This window comes from Anomaloglossus baeobatrachus, chromosome 7 (assembly GCF_048569485.1).
Source record: "Anomaloglossus baeobatrachus isolate aAnoBae1 chromosome 7, aAnoBae1.hap1, whole genome shotgun sequence".
Taxonomy (NCBI): Eukaryota; Metazoa; Chordata; class Amphibia; order Anura; family Aromobatidae; genus Anomaloglossus; species Anomaloglossus baeobatrachus.
Window position 1 is genome coordinate 104,419,392 of NC_134359.1, and position 15,247 is coordinate 104,434,638.

At 44.4% G+C, this 15,247-nt stretch overlaps 1 protein-coding gene across 1 annotated transcript in view; it reads right to left on the reverse strand.

Moving 5' to 3' along the window:
• The window catches only part of LOC142245947 (uncharacterized), a 414,818-nt gene that overhangs the window by 381,361 nt on the left and 18,210 nt on the right, over positions 1 to 15,247 (reverse strand). Inside the window, exons 2-3 of the mRNA XM_075318950.1 lie at positions 7,854 to 7,922; positions 2,870 to 3,000 (exon numbers count right to left, since the gene is read on the reverse strand). Coding sequence (XP_075175065.1) covers positions 2,870 to 2,940 — 71 coding nt within the window. The 5' untranslated portion in view covers positions 2,941 to 3,000; positions 7,854 to 7,922. The remainder of the gene's footprint in view (positions 1 to 2,869; positions 3,001 to 7,853; positions 7,923 to 15,247) is intronic.

Sequence of the window (15,247 nt, forward strand, 5' to 3'; positions counted from 1 at the left end):
ATATAGTTCAGTCCTCTGCTTCTCATTTCTTTTCCCCTACCATCGTTACTCCATACTGTGGCTTCTTGTATTGGGGTGTAAGGCTCAGCCACCCCAGTCCTGCAAACCACCGTGTAGTCATGTAAAGTGTAATGTTGAATTTTATGTAATGGCGTAGTGTGTTTAAATGGCAACTAGGTAGCCACATTGTGCAAACTGCTTCCCTGGTACTCTATGGCTAAGGAGAGGTAATGCAGGGAGGAGTGTTGCTGGTAAAAGGGTGGATAGACAGGAAATGACGAGAGTCCCTGTGGGAGAGGAACAAGCCACATCTGTGAGAGATGTGAAGAGAGAAAACCCCATTAACTATAATTTGGTTGACCCTCAGGGTTGAATCCCAGTGCTGGACACGTGGAGCCCTAGTGTGGAGAAGATTGTTTTAACTGCATCCCAAAGAGAGGGTGAAGTCCGTGCAACCTGGATGGTGGCCAGTCTCTGGTGTATACCTAACGAACCCCCTCAGTCAGAGGAAGGTTAGGTCCTGATGAAACCAGGCAGAGGAGTGCTGTCACAGGAGGCCCCGTCAACAGCTTTCAGCTAAATCCCTGTGGGTGGGATGAGGGGTGCCTGGAAGGACTTTTTGATTCTGACATAACAATGAAGCTGAGTTAGGAGATGAAGGGCTCAGGAGCTCTACCAGAAGCCCGAGTACTAGGGAAGCGGTTGGCCGGCAAAATATACGTAAATTCCGTTACCAATTGTAACCCTGTCTGGGAACAAGTGTGTGCCCTCCTAAGGTGTAATGAAGAAATGTACTGCAAGATTACAAGTAAAGACATTTGTTTACGAGACCTGTGACCGTGTCAGTCTTTGTGTCGCATGAAAAGAAATTATACATATTGCTGTGCTGCACTAAAGAGGCGATCGAGGTGCAGAAAAATACCACAGGGCCGCGCTGCGGCCTAACAGCAGTCTCTGCTGCGACTACCAAAGCACACAACCACCCCTTTAACATTCTGGCTTGGAAGGCCTCAGATGTCACTGACTGCTGTTGCAGCACGTCATGTCATTACCACATGCATTGCCTGATTGACGGCACAGCACACAGTGACATCAGAGGCCTGGTTGAGCCGGAAACCAGGGCTTGACGTGAAGAGGCTGAAGGAGAATGTATGTGATGAAGGAAAAGGAAAAGAAAAGGTGTGGAGGATAAAATAACATACTTTAAGGATGGCAGGACAGGTGAGCGGTAAGATATTATTTTTTTTGTACATCCTACAATTATTATGCTTTAGTGTCTTAGATTAGATTGTTCATGCTGGCATTAAAATACTCTTTTCAGACAGCACATTGCCCTGTGTGAACGGTTGCGTGCTGTTGATAACATGATATCGTATGCATACAGTCCAAGTTTCTTCAAAATTGAATATTTATCTAATAACTCAAATTAAAATTCTCCTGTAATATTTGAAACTTGACAGATTCAAACATTTCTATAATCATACATTGCATTGCTGAGATTTGTGTCTGATTATTTTTAATTTAATGCTACTCTTAGAAGCAGGGATTCATGTACCCAACAAGTAGACTATGTGGCTACTAAGGAATTTTTGGAGAAAGAGGACACAGTCTTGGTTGTTCCATCCATTTCACTGTTAGATTACTTACTTTGAACTGCCCATAAAATTAAACCTTTCCTCTCTGTACCGCCCCTGCAGAGGATCGAAGCGCTCGGATCCGAGGGTGGCGATCGTTCGTGGCTCGAGGGTCTCCAGACCCGGGGGCTTAGGGGCCATACTCAAATGGAAAGGGAGTATTTAGAGGTGATTTGGTATAGTTTGTGACGCCACCCGTGGTGTGCGATAATTGGGAGTACCGCCGCTGCTTTTGTGAGTACCCGGGGTGATGGAGTGGGGCAGCTAGGTGACATTGCCCTCCACGGGTAGGAGTAGGCCCCGGGACTCTGGTGGGTGATGCAGGGACACAGTGCAGGGGTCAGTCGGGTACTCGCTCAGCAATGAAGCAGATGCTGACAACAAGGTAAACCAAGTCTCTGAACGCCATTGCCTCTCGAGGGGAGCTCGTCCGGGTCCTGTCCCCTACAGCACTGCCGGTGGCTGCAAGGTGTTATTTTTAAGTTAGGAAGGGCCAAATAACCATGAAACTTCCAAGGCTGATAATACCAGCCCCCAAATGTCTGCTTTACGTCTCTCCTCCTGTACCTTGAATTGTTCATGATTACTGCGCTTGTTTGTTATATATACCCTTTTCACTTGTAAAATGTCATGGGAAAAAATGGCGCTATAATAATAAATAATAATAATAATATCTATAGGTATGCTACTTTGATTACTATATGTATGTTGGTACTTTCTTTATGTAATTATTACACTTAGTAATATTTGTCAGGTGTCCCCAATTTTTCTATTTCTGTCATTCTCTTTTCTGTCTCACTAATATGCCTTTTGGCTTTTTAATGTATAATTAATAAAAAGTTTTTACTTCATGGGCATGCATTTTCTTCTATCTTTGGGGTTTCTTCCTGATTATTGCAATGCGTAGTAGCCCGTACATATGGATTGTGGCTTTTGGTAATTAATGTATGGAGGTCTTTTATACAGCTCACCTCAATAAAGTGAACCACAATACAATGTTGCCTTTAAAGCTATTTCATTTCTCCAATTACAGTTTTTATAGACATTGTGGGAACTTTACATTACAATATGAAGGATACAGTAATTACCAGATCTGACCTTTTCTCGAAAAACAGTGCTTCTGACAGGCACCAACGTGAGAAGTATAGGTGTTATTATAGGAAATACATAATTGATTTGTTGCAAAACAAGACCCTACAAGTTGGAGAAGGTCTTCAGTCTCAAGTATAACATACCTGAGAGTGCGTCTATCCAGTAGATCAAGGCACTTTAAGATCAGCTTGACATTGTACAAGCCGCTTTTCATGTTGAAGGTGAAATGCAAAGCAGACGTAAAATAACCAATATCCAGTAGCCTGTGTAGTTCCTGTTGGGAGTACAGGTTAAATTTAGATAAAAAGCCTCAGATTTCTCTTCCATTTCTGATTTCAAACTAACCTTAATCCAATAAGTTGTCTTTAATTATAGGCAATGTTTATGATTCATTAAATCCATGCTGTTTAAAGGGTTTGTCCTTTACTAGACTCCTATACTAATTGTCTGGGCCAGTGCCTTCTCCAGTGATGTCGGCGATGTGTCTCCCTGTGCTCATGTGACATTTTTATGTCACATGAGTGCTGCAGCCACTCAGAGACAGCTGATTGCCTGCAGCCTTCATGCTTCCTTAAGATAAAACAATTCCATATTATGGAATGGTGAAGGCTGCAGACTATCAATGACTGCTTGTACATTGCAGTACTCATGTGACATAACAATGTCACATGAGCACAGGGACACACAGTGTCGACATAGCTGATGATCATCAATGTCCGCCAATGGGCTGCATCGCTCATACCCCTCCTGGACATCCAAATTTTGTTTCAGGGAATTATGAGTAATGCAGCTACTCATTGGCTGCAGTGGTCACATAGGAAAACAATGTTACGTGAGCGCAGGGAGACACAGCACAGGTATTGCTGAAATGGCACCAGTTTGGGAGGTTGGAATATCTTTTTTTAGTTCTGTATGGAGCACTTTGTCCAGTAGTGGACAGCCGCTTTAAGATTACTGTATATGTGAAACAGGCAGATACACTGCATATTATGGAACTGTGTCTATGGGTTTTTATTAATCTGTGTTGTAGGGTCTAGTTTATGGGTGTTATCTGAAGAATAATCCCTCTTTTACTGAGTTTCATAAACACATCAAGTGCCTTATAAAACATTTTGAAATATTTGCATGCTTACATCAAGCACATGTCCTTGCAAAAAGGAAATTAATTAATATTCTATAATAGCAGGAGGAGATTTACAGATCAGCTTTGTTCCCCCTAATCTGGAAAAAACACCTAGGAATAGGACCTCCTAACCCCTACCACCAATATATTTCACTAATGAACTCTACAAAGCCCCAAGCATAAGGAAATTGGTAAAATTGGTTATGATAAACATAGGCTGTAAAACAATCATCTCAAATCGGGCTTCCATAGCCAGGCTTGATGCTAGGCACTTAACAGAGGTTAAGGACTCATTGGTTTTCACCCTTTAAAAAGGTGGAGTAGTGACCACATCTCTGTAAAACTGATAGGGGAGGCTTTTTCTAAATACTTTGTTGTGCCAATTCAGCCATTTGCATGTGCTCTCATTCACTGCAGAGCGCAGCAAGCTGAGAGCTGCTGGACTGTGACGCTGGGCTGTGACGAGTGGTGAAATGCCGCCCACAGCCCAGTCACTCAGGAAGAATATGGTCTGCCACGCTGATGTCAAGTCAACTGGAAGTTGACTTGCCATCACCGGATTCCAGAGGTCACGCAGCTCGGGTCATGCGATGAGGAAGAGTGGACTGTGATAGTGTGACGCCCTGGACTATGCAGGTCGTCCCAGGTAGACACACAACAACACTACACACCCCTTCCCAGTTAGGTAACATCAGTCAAACTTAAAAGCCTTGTCACCACCCTCCAGGTTTGATGTCCACACCAGGGGGGGTGGAGCCAGGTGGTTGGCTCCACCCACCGAGGAGTTCACAGGCTTGGAGGTGGGAACCCAAGTAGTCTAGCTCAGGCTCTGGAAGAGTCAGGTTCAAGTTCACGGGCAGCCCTGTGTCCAGGCTGCCCAGAGACCACCAGGTGGCTGGGTCGTAGCCCAGTCACCACTGGCAAGGAGGCAGACGGTAGTGTCAGCCTGCAGGAGATCGGGAAAATGACCGGTGGAACCGTAAGGGACCGGGACAGGGTAGTGGCCCGCCGGAACCGAACCGGGGAGCCAACTGGATACCGTAGCACCAGGCAGGGTACTCTGACCCTGAACTAGGCTAGAAGCCACCAACATAGTCAAATTAACTGATTGCGGTCTGGACCTCAGGGGTTCATTCCCACCTAAGTCCCGATTGAAGGCAACAGCCCAACCATTCCAGATAAGTGCCACCGCCAAGGGCAAGAGATCCAAAGGGCCAGCGTCTGCGGGCAAACGGGCTCCTATGACAGATACACGTCAGGGAGCGGACTACCGGTGTCTAGGCACAGGAGTCAAGATTCACACACAGAGGTGCAGGAGAAAGGCGGACACCACCAACCTAATCTGGGAAAAGCTGCAGCCAGCTGCGGGCCTCGTTCAGGACTCCGTTTGGTTTAACAGTGATTCCAGTGTCTTGTGTCAGAGTGAGTACACCAGTGCCATCAGGCACTGCGCCGCGCTGCACCGCAACACTATACCCTGCACCAGGGCCCCGGCCCGCCGGACCCCGGGACCAACATCCCCTACCCATGGAGGGGTCAACACCTAGCTGTGCTACTACACCACTCCCGGGGGTCCGCACACCTTCACCGAAGCAGTGGTGTCTACAATCACCACAAGCCGTGGGTGGCGTCACGAACTATCATTTCAAACCAAACACCCAAATCCCCGCTTGTAGCGCCAACTCCCTTGCAGAGCGACGTGACCCCTGGGTCCGTGAGAGGCTCGAGCCACCACCCGTAGTGCGACACGGATACGAGCCCGCGGGGCGGTACAATAGCGCCGCTCAGTGGCTGAATTGGCAATACAAAGTATTTAGAAAATGCCTCTGCTATCGGTTTTACAGAGATCTGGTCACTACTGTAGAGTAGTAAACCACCTCTTTGACTCTTATACAGCTATTAAAATTTCAGTCCTCAGTCTTGTCAGCAGAGTAGCTGCTGGCCAGTGGTGCAAGTTAAAAGAATAAATCTAACAAGCTGGATATGTGCTGGATGTAAATATGTATATTTCATATTCTTAAGGCCCTGTCACACACAGAGATAAATCTGTGGCAGATCTGTGGCTGATCTGTGGCTGCAGTGAAATTGTGGACAATCAGTGCCAGGTTTGTGGCTGTGTACAAATGGAGCAATATATCCATGATTTCACTGCAACCACTGATCTGCCAAAGATTTATCTCTGTGTGTGACAGGGCCTTTAGGTTTATATCTTTGTTCCTTATCTGTAAAGCAATAACAGTTAATGTCATCAGTCCATTTTTAGCTGCAAGACAACTGGTAGGAATAGTAACTAGTAGCAGATAATGCTTACTGAATACCGAGTATTATTCCTTTATTCATCACAACAAGAATAATGCTCTTTTTCCCCATTGATTTGCATTAGGTTCGTTCTTTGTGTTGAATACCGGAATAGTGCTTTGGGATTCGTTATGAATAATCCAAACACAAATAGTTACTATTCGCCCATGTCTAGTTGTCACTCATCTTTTATACACTTTTAAAGAACTAAGCTGCAATAAATGCCCTATCACTACATAACCAGACAGTTCTGCCATTTGGAAAGCTGATAACACTTCTGGAAGAATAATTCTAACCACGTTAGAGTATCTGCTATATATCTATATCTATAAAAGGGAATACGGCACTCAAAATATGTTGCAAATGGTGAGTTTTTTAATGGTGGTTCAAGTGGATAAGTTTATAAACGTGACATTCCACTAAGAGACCTTTATCAAATATACACTGAAGAAAGAGCAAAAAATATTAACAAACATGGTCACAAAACGACAAATGTAAAATGAGAATGTGAGACAGTAAAGACGTTCACATAAAATACACATTGATACATGGCTATTTATTACCGTATACCAATGTCTACTTTATGCATCTTATCCATTATGTCCATATCCATTATTTCCGTTATGTCCACGTCTTTACTGTCTCACATTCTCATTTTACATTTGTCATTTTGAGACTGTGATACTAGTCACTACTTACAGATAGTATAGACGAAAGGGTAGTCAGACAAGCTGGGGTCAGGAAGCAGGAGGACACAACAGGTCACAGGGGGTAAGCAGAAACACAGTCAAGTCATAGGCCGAGGGTCAGAATTGCAGGAAAGTATGTATAGATCCAGGGAATAGACAGAGATGTGGTCAGGGAGCGGTTCAAGGTCCAGAGCCAGGAAACAATGACAAGAACAGGGAGCAAGCAGAGACGTGGTCAGATAATGGTCCAGGGTTAAAATCCGTAGATGAGAACAAGCAAAAACAAAAGCCAAGAGCACAACTGCAGAACCAGAGAGTACGATTGGCGAGGTCCTGGGAGAGCATGCTCAGTAATGAATTAGAGCAATTACCAGGAAGATGGAACACCTGAGTAAAAGCACATCCCAGAACCTGCATGGAATGCTGTGCTGTCAAACAACCTGCCAGCAAGTACTCAGAGAAACACAGCAGAGCATCTCCAAATGCAAGATGCTCTGCTCAAGGGAAACATGTCACTGCCGGCTCTGTGTAGTTCAGGAAGGTGTGGCAGATCATCACCTGAGTGCAAGATGCTCTGCACTGAGGAATAATGCCACTGCTGGCTCAATAATTCATGAAGGCACAGCAGAGCATCACCTGTATGCAGGATGCTCTGCACAGAGGAAACGTGACACTGACCATTTTTGTTTATATTTTTTGCACTTTCTTCAGTGTATGACCAAAACATCACATTTATACACTTTTCCACTTGAGCCACCATTAAAAAAATCACCATTTGCAACTTATTTTGAGTGCCGGATTCTCTTTTATATTTATATACGGAGTGGGATCCTATCCAAGCACCTATAATCTCCAGCAGTGCCATATTTCCTATCTTTACATTGCAGTTGAAGTAGTATTTTTATTATAAGGGACAGTAAAACACGGAGCATTCATCTTTCGCAAACTGCTTTTTTTCCAATGTACAGTTTTCATATTTTTTGTGCTCAGTATATATTCCGGAATAATCAACATTACCTTGGAGCTAATAGTTCCTTTATGCAGTGATCCAGGAGGTAGACAACTCTCCAGGGAATTACTTGGAAACTAAGATTACAGACAAAAATAGTTGTATCAATTGCCCTGATTATGAGTACAGTTTTATTGAATGCATGGCTTTTTGCAATGTAAGTAATGTATTTTCCTAGTTAGCAATAACACAAACAGAAATTTGCAACTAAATTAAAAAGGGATTTAGGAAAGCAATAAGTAATTTCACATATCCCAGAAGAAACAGTTAATTTACTTAGCAGCTCTTTTGGAAGAGTATATATTACAGAACATAATTATTGTGCTACATTAATAGGAGATAATCTTATAATGAGATATAAGAAAATGTCTCAAGATTTTTAGGATCTTCAGAAATGTTGCATATTTAGAATTTTGAAAAACACATTTCTCATTTAATTAAAGAAAATTACTAGTTTGTCATAACTATTTTACTTTGAAAATAAATTAGTGAAACAGTTGTAGCAGCAAACCGGTGTCTGGATTTGGACAAAAGTATGGTAAATCAATAACTTATTTTACTCTGAAGAGTGAGTTCTGTTGCATTTTACTTCTTTGATTCATTAATTAAAGGAAATCCATTAGAATCTGCTATGTGAACAGAGCCTGCGCCGCCATGACAGTCGCCAACGTTTCTGAAAAATTCCATGTTACACATAACTCCAGTCTGTGTGTTTTAGCTGTAGCAGTGATATCAAAACTGCAGGCAGTCACTGAGGCTTTCTATTGTCTACATCGGGCCATGGTGAGTCCTATCTGCCCTTGTTATTTTACATACTTGCAAGTGTTTGTGGTCCCCTTTGTTGAAAGTGCAAACCACTGTAAAAGACTAAAGGCCGCTTTACACGCAGCGACATTGCTAAAGCGATGTCGTTGGGGTCACGGAATTCGTGACGCACATCCTGCCTCGTTAGCCATTTCGTTGCGTGTGAAACGTACGAGCGACCACTAACGAGCAAAAATACTCCCCTTATCGTTGCTCGTTGACATGCTCCTCCATTCCCAAATATCGTTGCTGCTGCAGATACCATGTTGTTCGTCGTTCCTGCGGCAGCACACATCGCTATGCGTAACACCGCAGGAACGAGGAACCTCACCTTACCTGTGGCCGCCCGCAATGAGGAAGGAGGTGGGCGGGATGTTCGTTCTGCTCATCTCCGATCCTCCGCTTCTATTGGGCGCCCGCTTAGTGAGGTCGCTGTGACGCCGAACAAACCGCCCCCTTAGAAAGGAGGCAGTTCGCCAGCAACAGCGTCATCACTAGGCAGGTAAGTAAGTACGTGTGACGGGTTTGAGCGATGTTGTGCGGCTGTGCGCCATGGGCAGCAATTTACCCATGATGCACAACTGACGGGGGGCGGGTACGCACGCTAGCGATATCGATAGCGATATCGCAGCGTGTAAAGCACACTTAAGGGTATGTGCCCATGATCAGGACTCACTGCAGCCTGGACACAGTGGGTCCTGACCTGCGGGGCCGCAAGTCTCCTCTGCAGGAGAACGCAGGAGACTGCAGCGGCTGGTACCCACGATCAGGTTTCAGTGCGCTGCGGTCTCTCGCTTGTGTTCTCCCCGCAGAGGACGCATGCGATTCTGCAGCAAACAATTGACATGCTGTGGTCTGGAAAGACGCACCGCGGGTCAGTGTTTGCTGTGGAACAAAGAAGCACAGTGGGCACGAGATTTCTAGAAACCCCATCCACTGTGCTTGTACTGTACAATGCCGCGTTTTGCATGCAGCTGAAGCCTGCTAAGTCCAAAACGCTGCAAACACTGAATGTGGGCACACACCCTAAGATTGTGTCTTGCACTTGAAACACGTTGATGTGATGTTTGCTGTTGTTGTCATGTCCCACGACTTGGAAATTATTCAATGTTTTCATTGCTGTGTATTGTATTTCTGTTCCTAGGTAGGTTTGACTTTCTTTCTATTTTGTCCCTTCTTCCTCCCTGTATCTCTGTGATGCCAGCATTCCCCGCCCTTCTTCTCCATTTAGTGTTTAGTACCAGCCATCTTATGTACATACTGTATTGTATGCTCTCTGAGAAGATTCACTCTTTTTACCTGCTGCATTTATCATCAATACAAGATTTCAGTTAATTCATCTTTTTCTGGAATTTCTTACAATGAGATTGTGGCTGAGTTAATCTATCTGAGGAACTGATATGAACATGAGTATGGCAAATACAAATAGCCCAGGAAGAAAACAGCTAGTTCAGGTGCGATCATGTCCTACGTATCTGTGAGTCAGAATAGTTATTATGCACTTTAGTTTATTTGTCAGCGTTTTATTTGTCAAAGGTTTGTGACAAATAAAATGCAGCATGTTCATTCTTCCTGCGTTTTTGTCAACATTTGTCACAAAAATGCAGCAAAAACGCAGGGTGTGAAAAACGCACCAAAAACGCACCTAAAATTACATGCGTTTTTTGTGACATTTCCAGGCTCTCTCTGACAAGGTGCAGTTTTGGCTGCATTTTGGCTGCAGTTTTGGCTGCAGTTTGTGAACACAAAAAGATGCAGCGTGCGCATGTAGCCTTACATAAAGAAACCTTGATGTTTTGAGCTGCATTCTCAGATTATGTTACTGTAAAAGAAGTACTCCCATCACAGTTATTATCCTCTTAATATATTGCAATCATCATATAATATGGCACTGTGTACTTACAATTGCTCATTTTGGCCTTGTATCCAATTAATTCTTATGTTTCCCACTACGTAATCGAAAACTGGCTAGCTGATTCCTTCTAAGCTCTATGAAAAAAACAGGAAGTCTTTTTTTCTCTTCATGATTCATCATTAGAACTACAAATCTAGGTCACTGAAAACAATTTGTAGTTCTAGTGATGACTCATGCAGGGAAAAGAGACATCTCCTTTCTACATAGCACTTAGAAGGATTCAGCCAGTCAATTTTTAAACACGTGATGTCATAGACCTAATGGAAAACAGAAGAATTGACTGTATAGAATTGAAACATGACCAATTGTAAGTACACTAGAATTCCCCATCAACGGCGCGGCTGCGCTTGCACAACTTATCTCTAAGGCACCTTTTTCATTTGTCTTAGTGCTTCAGTGCACTATATTCCTCACCCTACAGTCACCCATCAGACAGCGACTTGATAAAGACCCGGTGGGTCGAAACGTCGTTGGATTTTTTGCTTTTCCACGCTTCGTTAAAAATTATTTCACATTTTACAACGAGTGCAGTGAATTCATTCATATACAATTGTATGTACACACTGCTAAATAATATGATGACTGCAATATATTAAGAGAATAAAAACTTTGATAGGCATGCTCCCTTTAGATTCCCTACGTGAAAGAGTAGATACATGTGAATTATTAGGCAGTTTTTTTTCCTCAGGCAAAATGGGCCAGAAAAGAGATTTAACTGACTGAAAGTCAAAAATTGCTACACAACTTACAGAGGGATGCAGCATTCTTGAAATTGCTAAGATATTGGAGTGTGAGCACAAGGGTCACACTGTTTACAGCTGTCAGCAGAATGAGTTGACAGGGACGGCCAAATTACCTTTATTTTCACAGATGTGTTGGGGACATGATTTTCTGACATTTACCATTACCATATATCAGTATGGAAGGTTCTCCTCCTGCTATATTATTTCAGCTTTCCTGACAGACTGCACAGATCACCATTCCAAAAAATGGCTGCTGACGGAGGTACATGTAACCAGACCTGTCTGTCACATGGTAGTTTGCTCTAACCTTACCGAATGTCATGGTGGCATCAGACTCTGACATTCCTCACTATGCTTTCTCTGGTGCTTCTGAGCCACACAAACAGGCTTGGTTGCTGACCAGATGTGTGTTTATTAGTGATCAGACTAACAGGAGTTCATTTCTGCTAGCCTGCTGGTTACATTTTTGATCACATGTTGCAGGAGACGTATCACAGGTACTCCCCACCTTTTTAAGATGGAGGAATTTGTCTTCCTGTGTCGTCTATAGCTTTCTTCTAAACCTGTCCATGTTCTGTTTTACAGACTGGTGATTTACTGGATTTTGCTTGGGATGCAGTGGAATTCCTCCTGTTGTCTGATTATTGCCTCCATGCTTTCATTTTCCTCCCTTGTTGTCTGATTACTCTGTGTGAGCGTGCTTTGTGATAGAGTTTTGGTTTCCCCTGTTTGTCTATTACTATTGGTGTTTACACGCTCCTGTCCCAGCCCCCCCTGGCAAAGGGAGAGAGGGGATACTAGATTAGGGCTGGTTAGGAGTAGGGGTAGGAAGGCGGCCCAGACATAACCATCAGACGTATCTCTCGGATCAGGGACAGCTAGGGCCCCCCAAGCCTGAGAGTCAGTTTAGGAGCCCTGTATCCTGATATCTCCTGCCACCCTGTGATACTGTCTGTCTATTGGACAGACCTGGTCACATGCTCCTCCACCAGCAGCCATTTATGGCCATGTTTGCTGTGCAGTCTGTGAGGAAAACTGCAGTAATAGAGCAGGAGGAGAATCTGCCATATCATTATAATAGTAAGTGTCACAAAAATCATGTCCCTAACACATCTGTGAAAATAAAGGTAATGTACCCAACCCTGTCAACGCATTCTGCAGCCATCAGTAGACTGTGTAATACAGTGGCTATAGGAGGCAAATTGTGCAAAAGTTTTACTGAACCCAATTGCAAAAAGGATTTCAGCCCCAAATGCATGCATTTACTGTATATAATGAAAAATATATTGTCCACAAAGGTGGAGAACCCCTACAACTGCCAAAAATTTCAGAAGGCTCAAACGTGAAGCAACCAGGAACCCATTATCCTCCAGTGTTGTCATATTCCAGAAATGGAGCCTCCCTGGAGAACCCACAAGGCTGAAACCCAAGCACCACTAACAAGACACAGATGTTAAAAATTAAAGACTGAACCAAGAAATATGTGAAAACAGATTGTTCAAAGCTTTTATGGACTGATGAGATGAGAGTGACTCATGAGGGACAAGTTGGATGGGATCTGTAAAAGGCACAGACCTCCACTTTGACTCAGTTACCAGCAAGGTGGAGCTGGGGTTCTGCTATGGGCTGGTATTATTAAAGGTTAGCGGGTTGGATCTTTTTGGTTGAAGATGGACTCAAAAAACACATCCCAAACCTAGTGCCAGTTTTTAGAAGACACGTTCTTCAAGCACTGGGAAAGGTCTACATCTTTCAGGAAAACCATGATTTTTATGCAGGACAATGCTCCATCGCAGCATGGATGTCTCCACTGCTTGGATAGCCAGTAAAGATTTGCAAGGGATTCTGGCTTTTTGCTATTTACTCTAAAGCAGCATCATGTAGAGGCAGAGACCATAATTCCAGAGATGTGTCACTTATTAGTCAATGTGTTAGGCTATGTGCGCACGTTGCGTTTTTTCCCGCGTTAACGCTGCATTTTGAACTGCAGTGTTTCAGTGCCAAATTGCATGTGTTCTGCTTCCCCAGCAAAGTCTATGAGAAGTCCGAAAATGCAATGAGCACGCTGTGTTTTAGATGCCAAAAATTGCTGCGGTAAAAAAAAGCAGCATGTCACTTCTTTTATGTGTTGTAGCTGAGTTCTCCACCCATTGAAATAAATGATGTGGGTCAAAACGCAACCAAAATGCACTCGGACTGCATTTGGACTGCATTTTTGTTGCGTTCCGCATGCTTTTTTGACAAACAAAACGCAGGTCTTTTCAGTCTCTATCTATCAATATCAGTCAATCTCTCTGTCTGTCGATGTCGGTCAATCTCTCTCTGTCTGTCAATCGGTCTCTTTCTCTGTCAGTTGGTCGCTCTGTCTGTCTCTTTCTCTGTCCATCGGTCGGTCTCTCTCTGTCTGTCTGTCTCTCTCTCTGTCCGTCGGTTGTCTTTCCCCCTCTTTCATACTCACCGATCACTGGCACGACGCTGCTCGGCTGTCACAAAGCTCCGGCGGCTTTTCCTCTTTTGAAAATGCCGGCCACTCATTATTCCATCTCGTATTCCCTGCTTTCCCCGCCTACCAGTGCCTATGATTGGTTGCAGTCAGACACACCCCCCACGCTGAGTGACAGCTGTCTAACTGCAGCCATTCACAGCCGCCGGTGGGCGGGTCTATATTGTGCAGTAAAATAAATAAATAAATAATTAAAAAAAAACAACGTGCGGTTACCCTAATGTTGATACCAGCCAGGGTAAAGCCACATGGCTGAAGGCGGGTATTCTCAGGATGGGGAGCTCCACGTTATGGGGAGCCCCCCAGCCTAACAATATCAGCCAGCAGCCATCCGGAATTGCCGCATCCATTAGATGTGACAATCCTGGGACTCTACCCGGCTCATCCCGAATTGCCTTGGTGCGGTGGCTATCGAGGTAATAAGGATTTAATGGCAGCCCATAGCTGCCACTAAGTCATAGGTTAATCATGGCAGGCATCTCCCCGAGATACCTTCCATGTTTAACCTGTAAGTTAAAGAAAATAAACACATACACCCGAAAAAATCCTTTATTTGGAATAAAAGACAAAAAAACCAACCCTCTTTCACCACTTTATTAATCCCCAAATACCCCTCCAGGTCCGACATAATCCACACGAAGTCCCGTGACGCATCCAGCTCTGCTACATGAAGCTAACAAGAGTGTCCACAGACCATGACCGCTCTCTGTCAGCTCCACGCAGCAACTGAAGTGAGCTGCACGATCAGCGATGACGTCACAGGTTAGTTGCGGTCTTGGGTGGAGGACTCCAGGTGGCCGCGGGTAACCTGAGTGACGGCACCGCTGATCGCGCTGGTCACTTTAGTCACTCAGGGGATTAGCAGTCACTGGTAAATCCTTCACGGGTGACCGCTAATCAGGACGCGACACACCGACAGAGCCGTGGGATGACAATGAAGTCGGGTGAAGTTCATCCGAGTTCATTCTCATCGCGCGACTCTGTCTGTGTCTGCTATGAGTGGGCATGTAGCAAAGCTGAATTGCCAGGGGAACGCACTGACAAAACTGCTTCCAAAACGCATGAAAAATGCATGGAAAATGCATCCAAAATGCATGTGTTTTGGATGTATTTTTTTGACAAACACAGTGTTTACATTTCTTCAGTCTGCCAGAGGGTGCGTTCTTTTCCGCACTGCACAAAACGCAATGTGGGGCACATATGTGACGCCCTGGACTAGTCAGGTTGTCCCAGGTAGTCCCATACACACACACCCCCTCCCCTTAGAAAGGTGACAGCAGCCAAACTACAAACCTTTGTCACCACCCTCCGGGTTTGATGTCCACACCAGGGGGGCAGAGCCAGGCGGTTGGCTCCGCCCACCAAGGAGTTCACAGGCCCGGAGGCGGGAAAACAGTGGAGTTGAGAGTTGAGTCTTGACAGAGAGTGAGGAGAGTC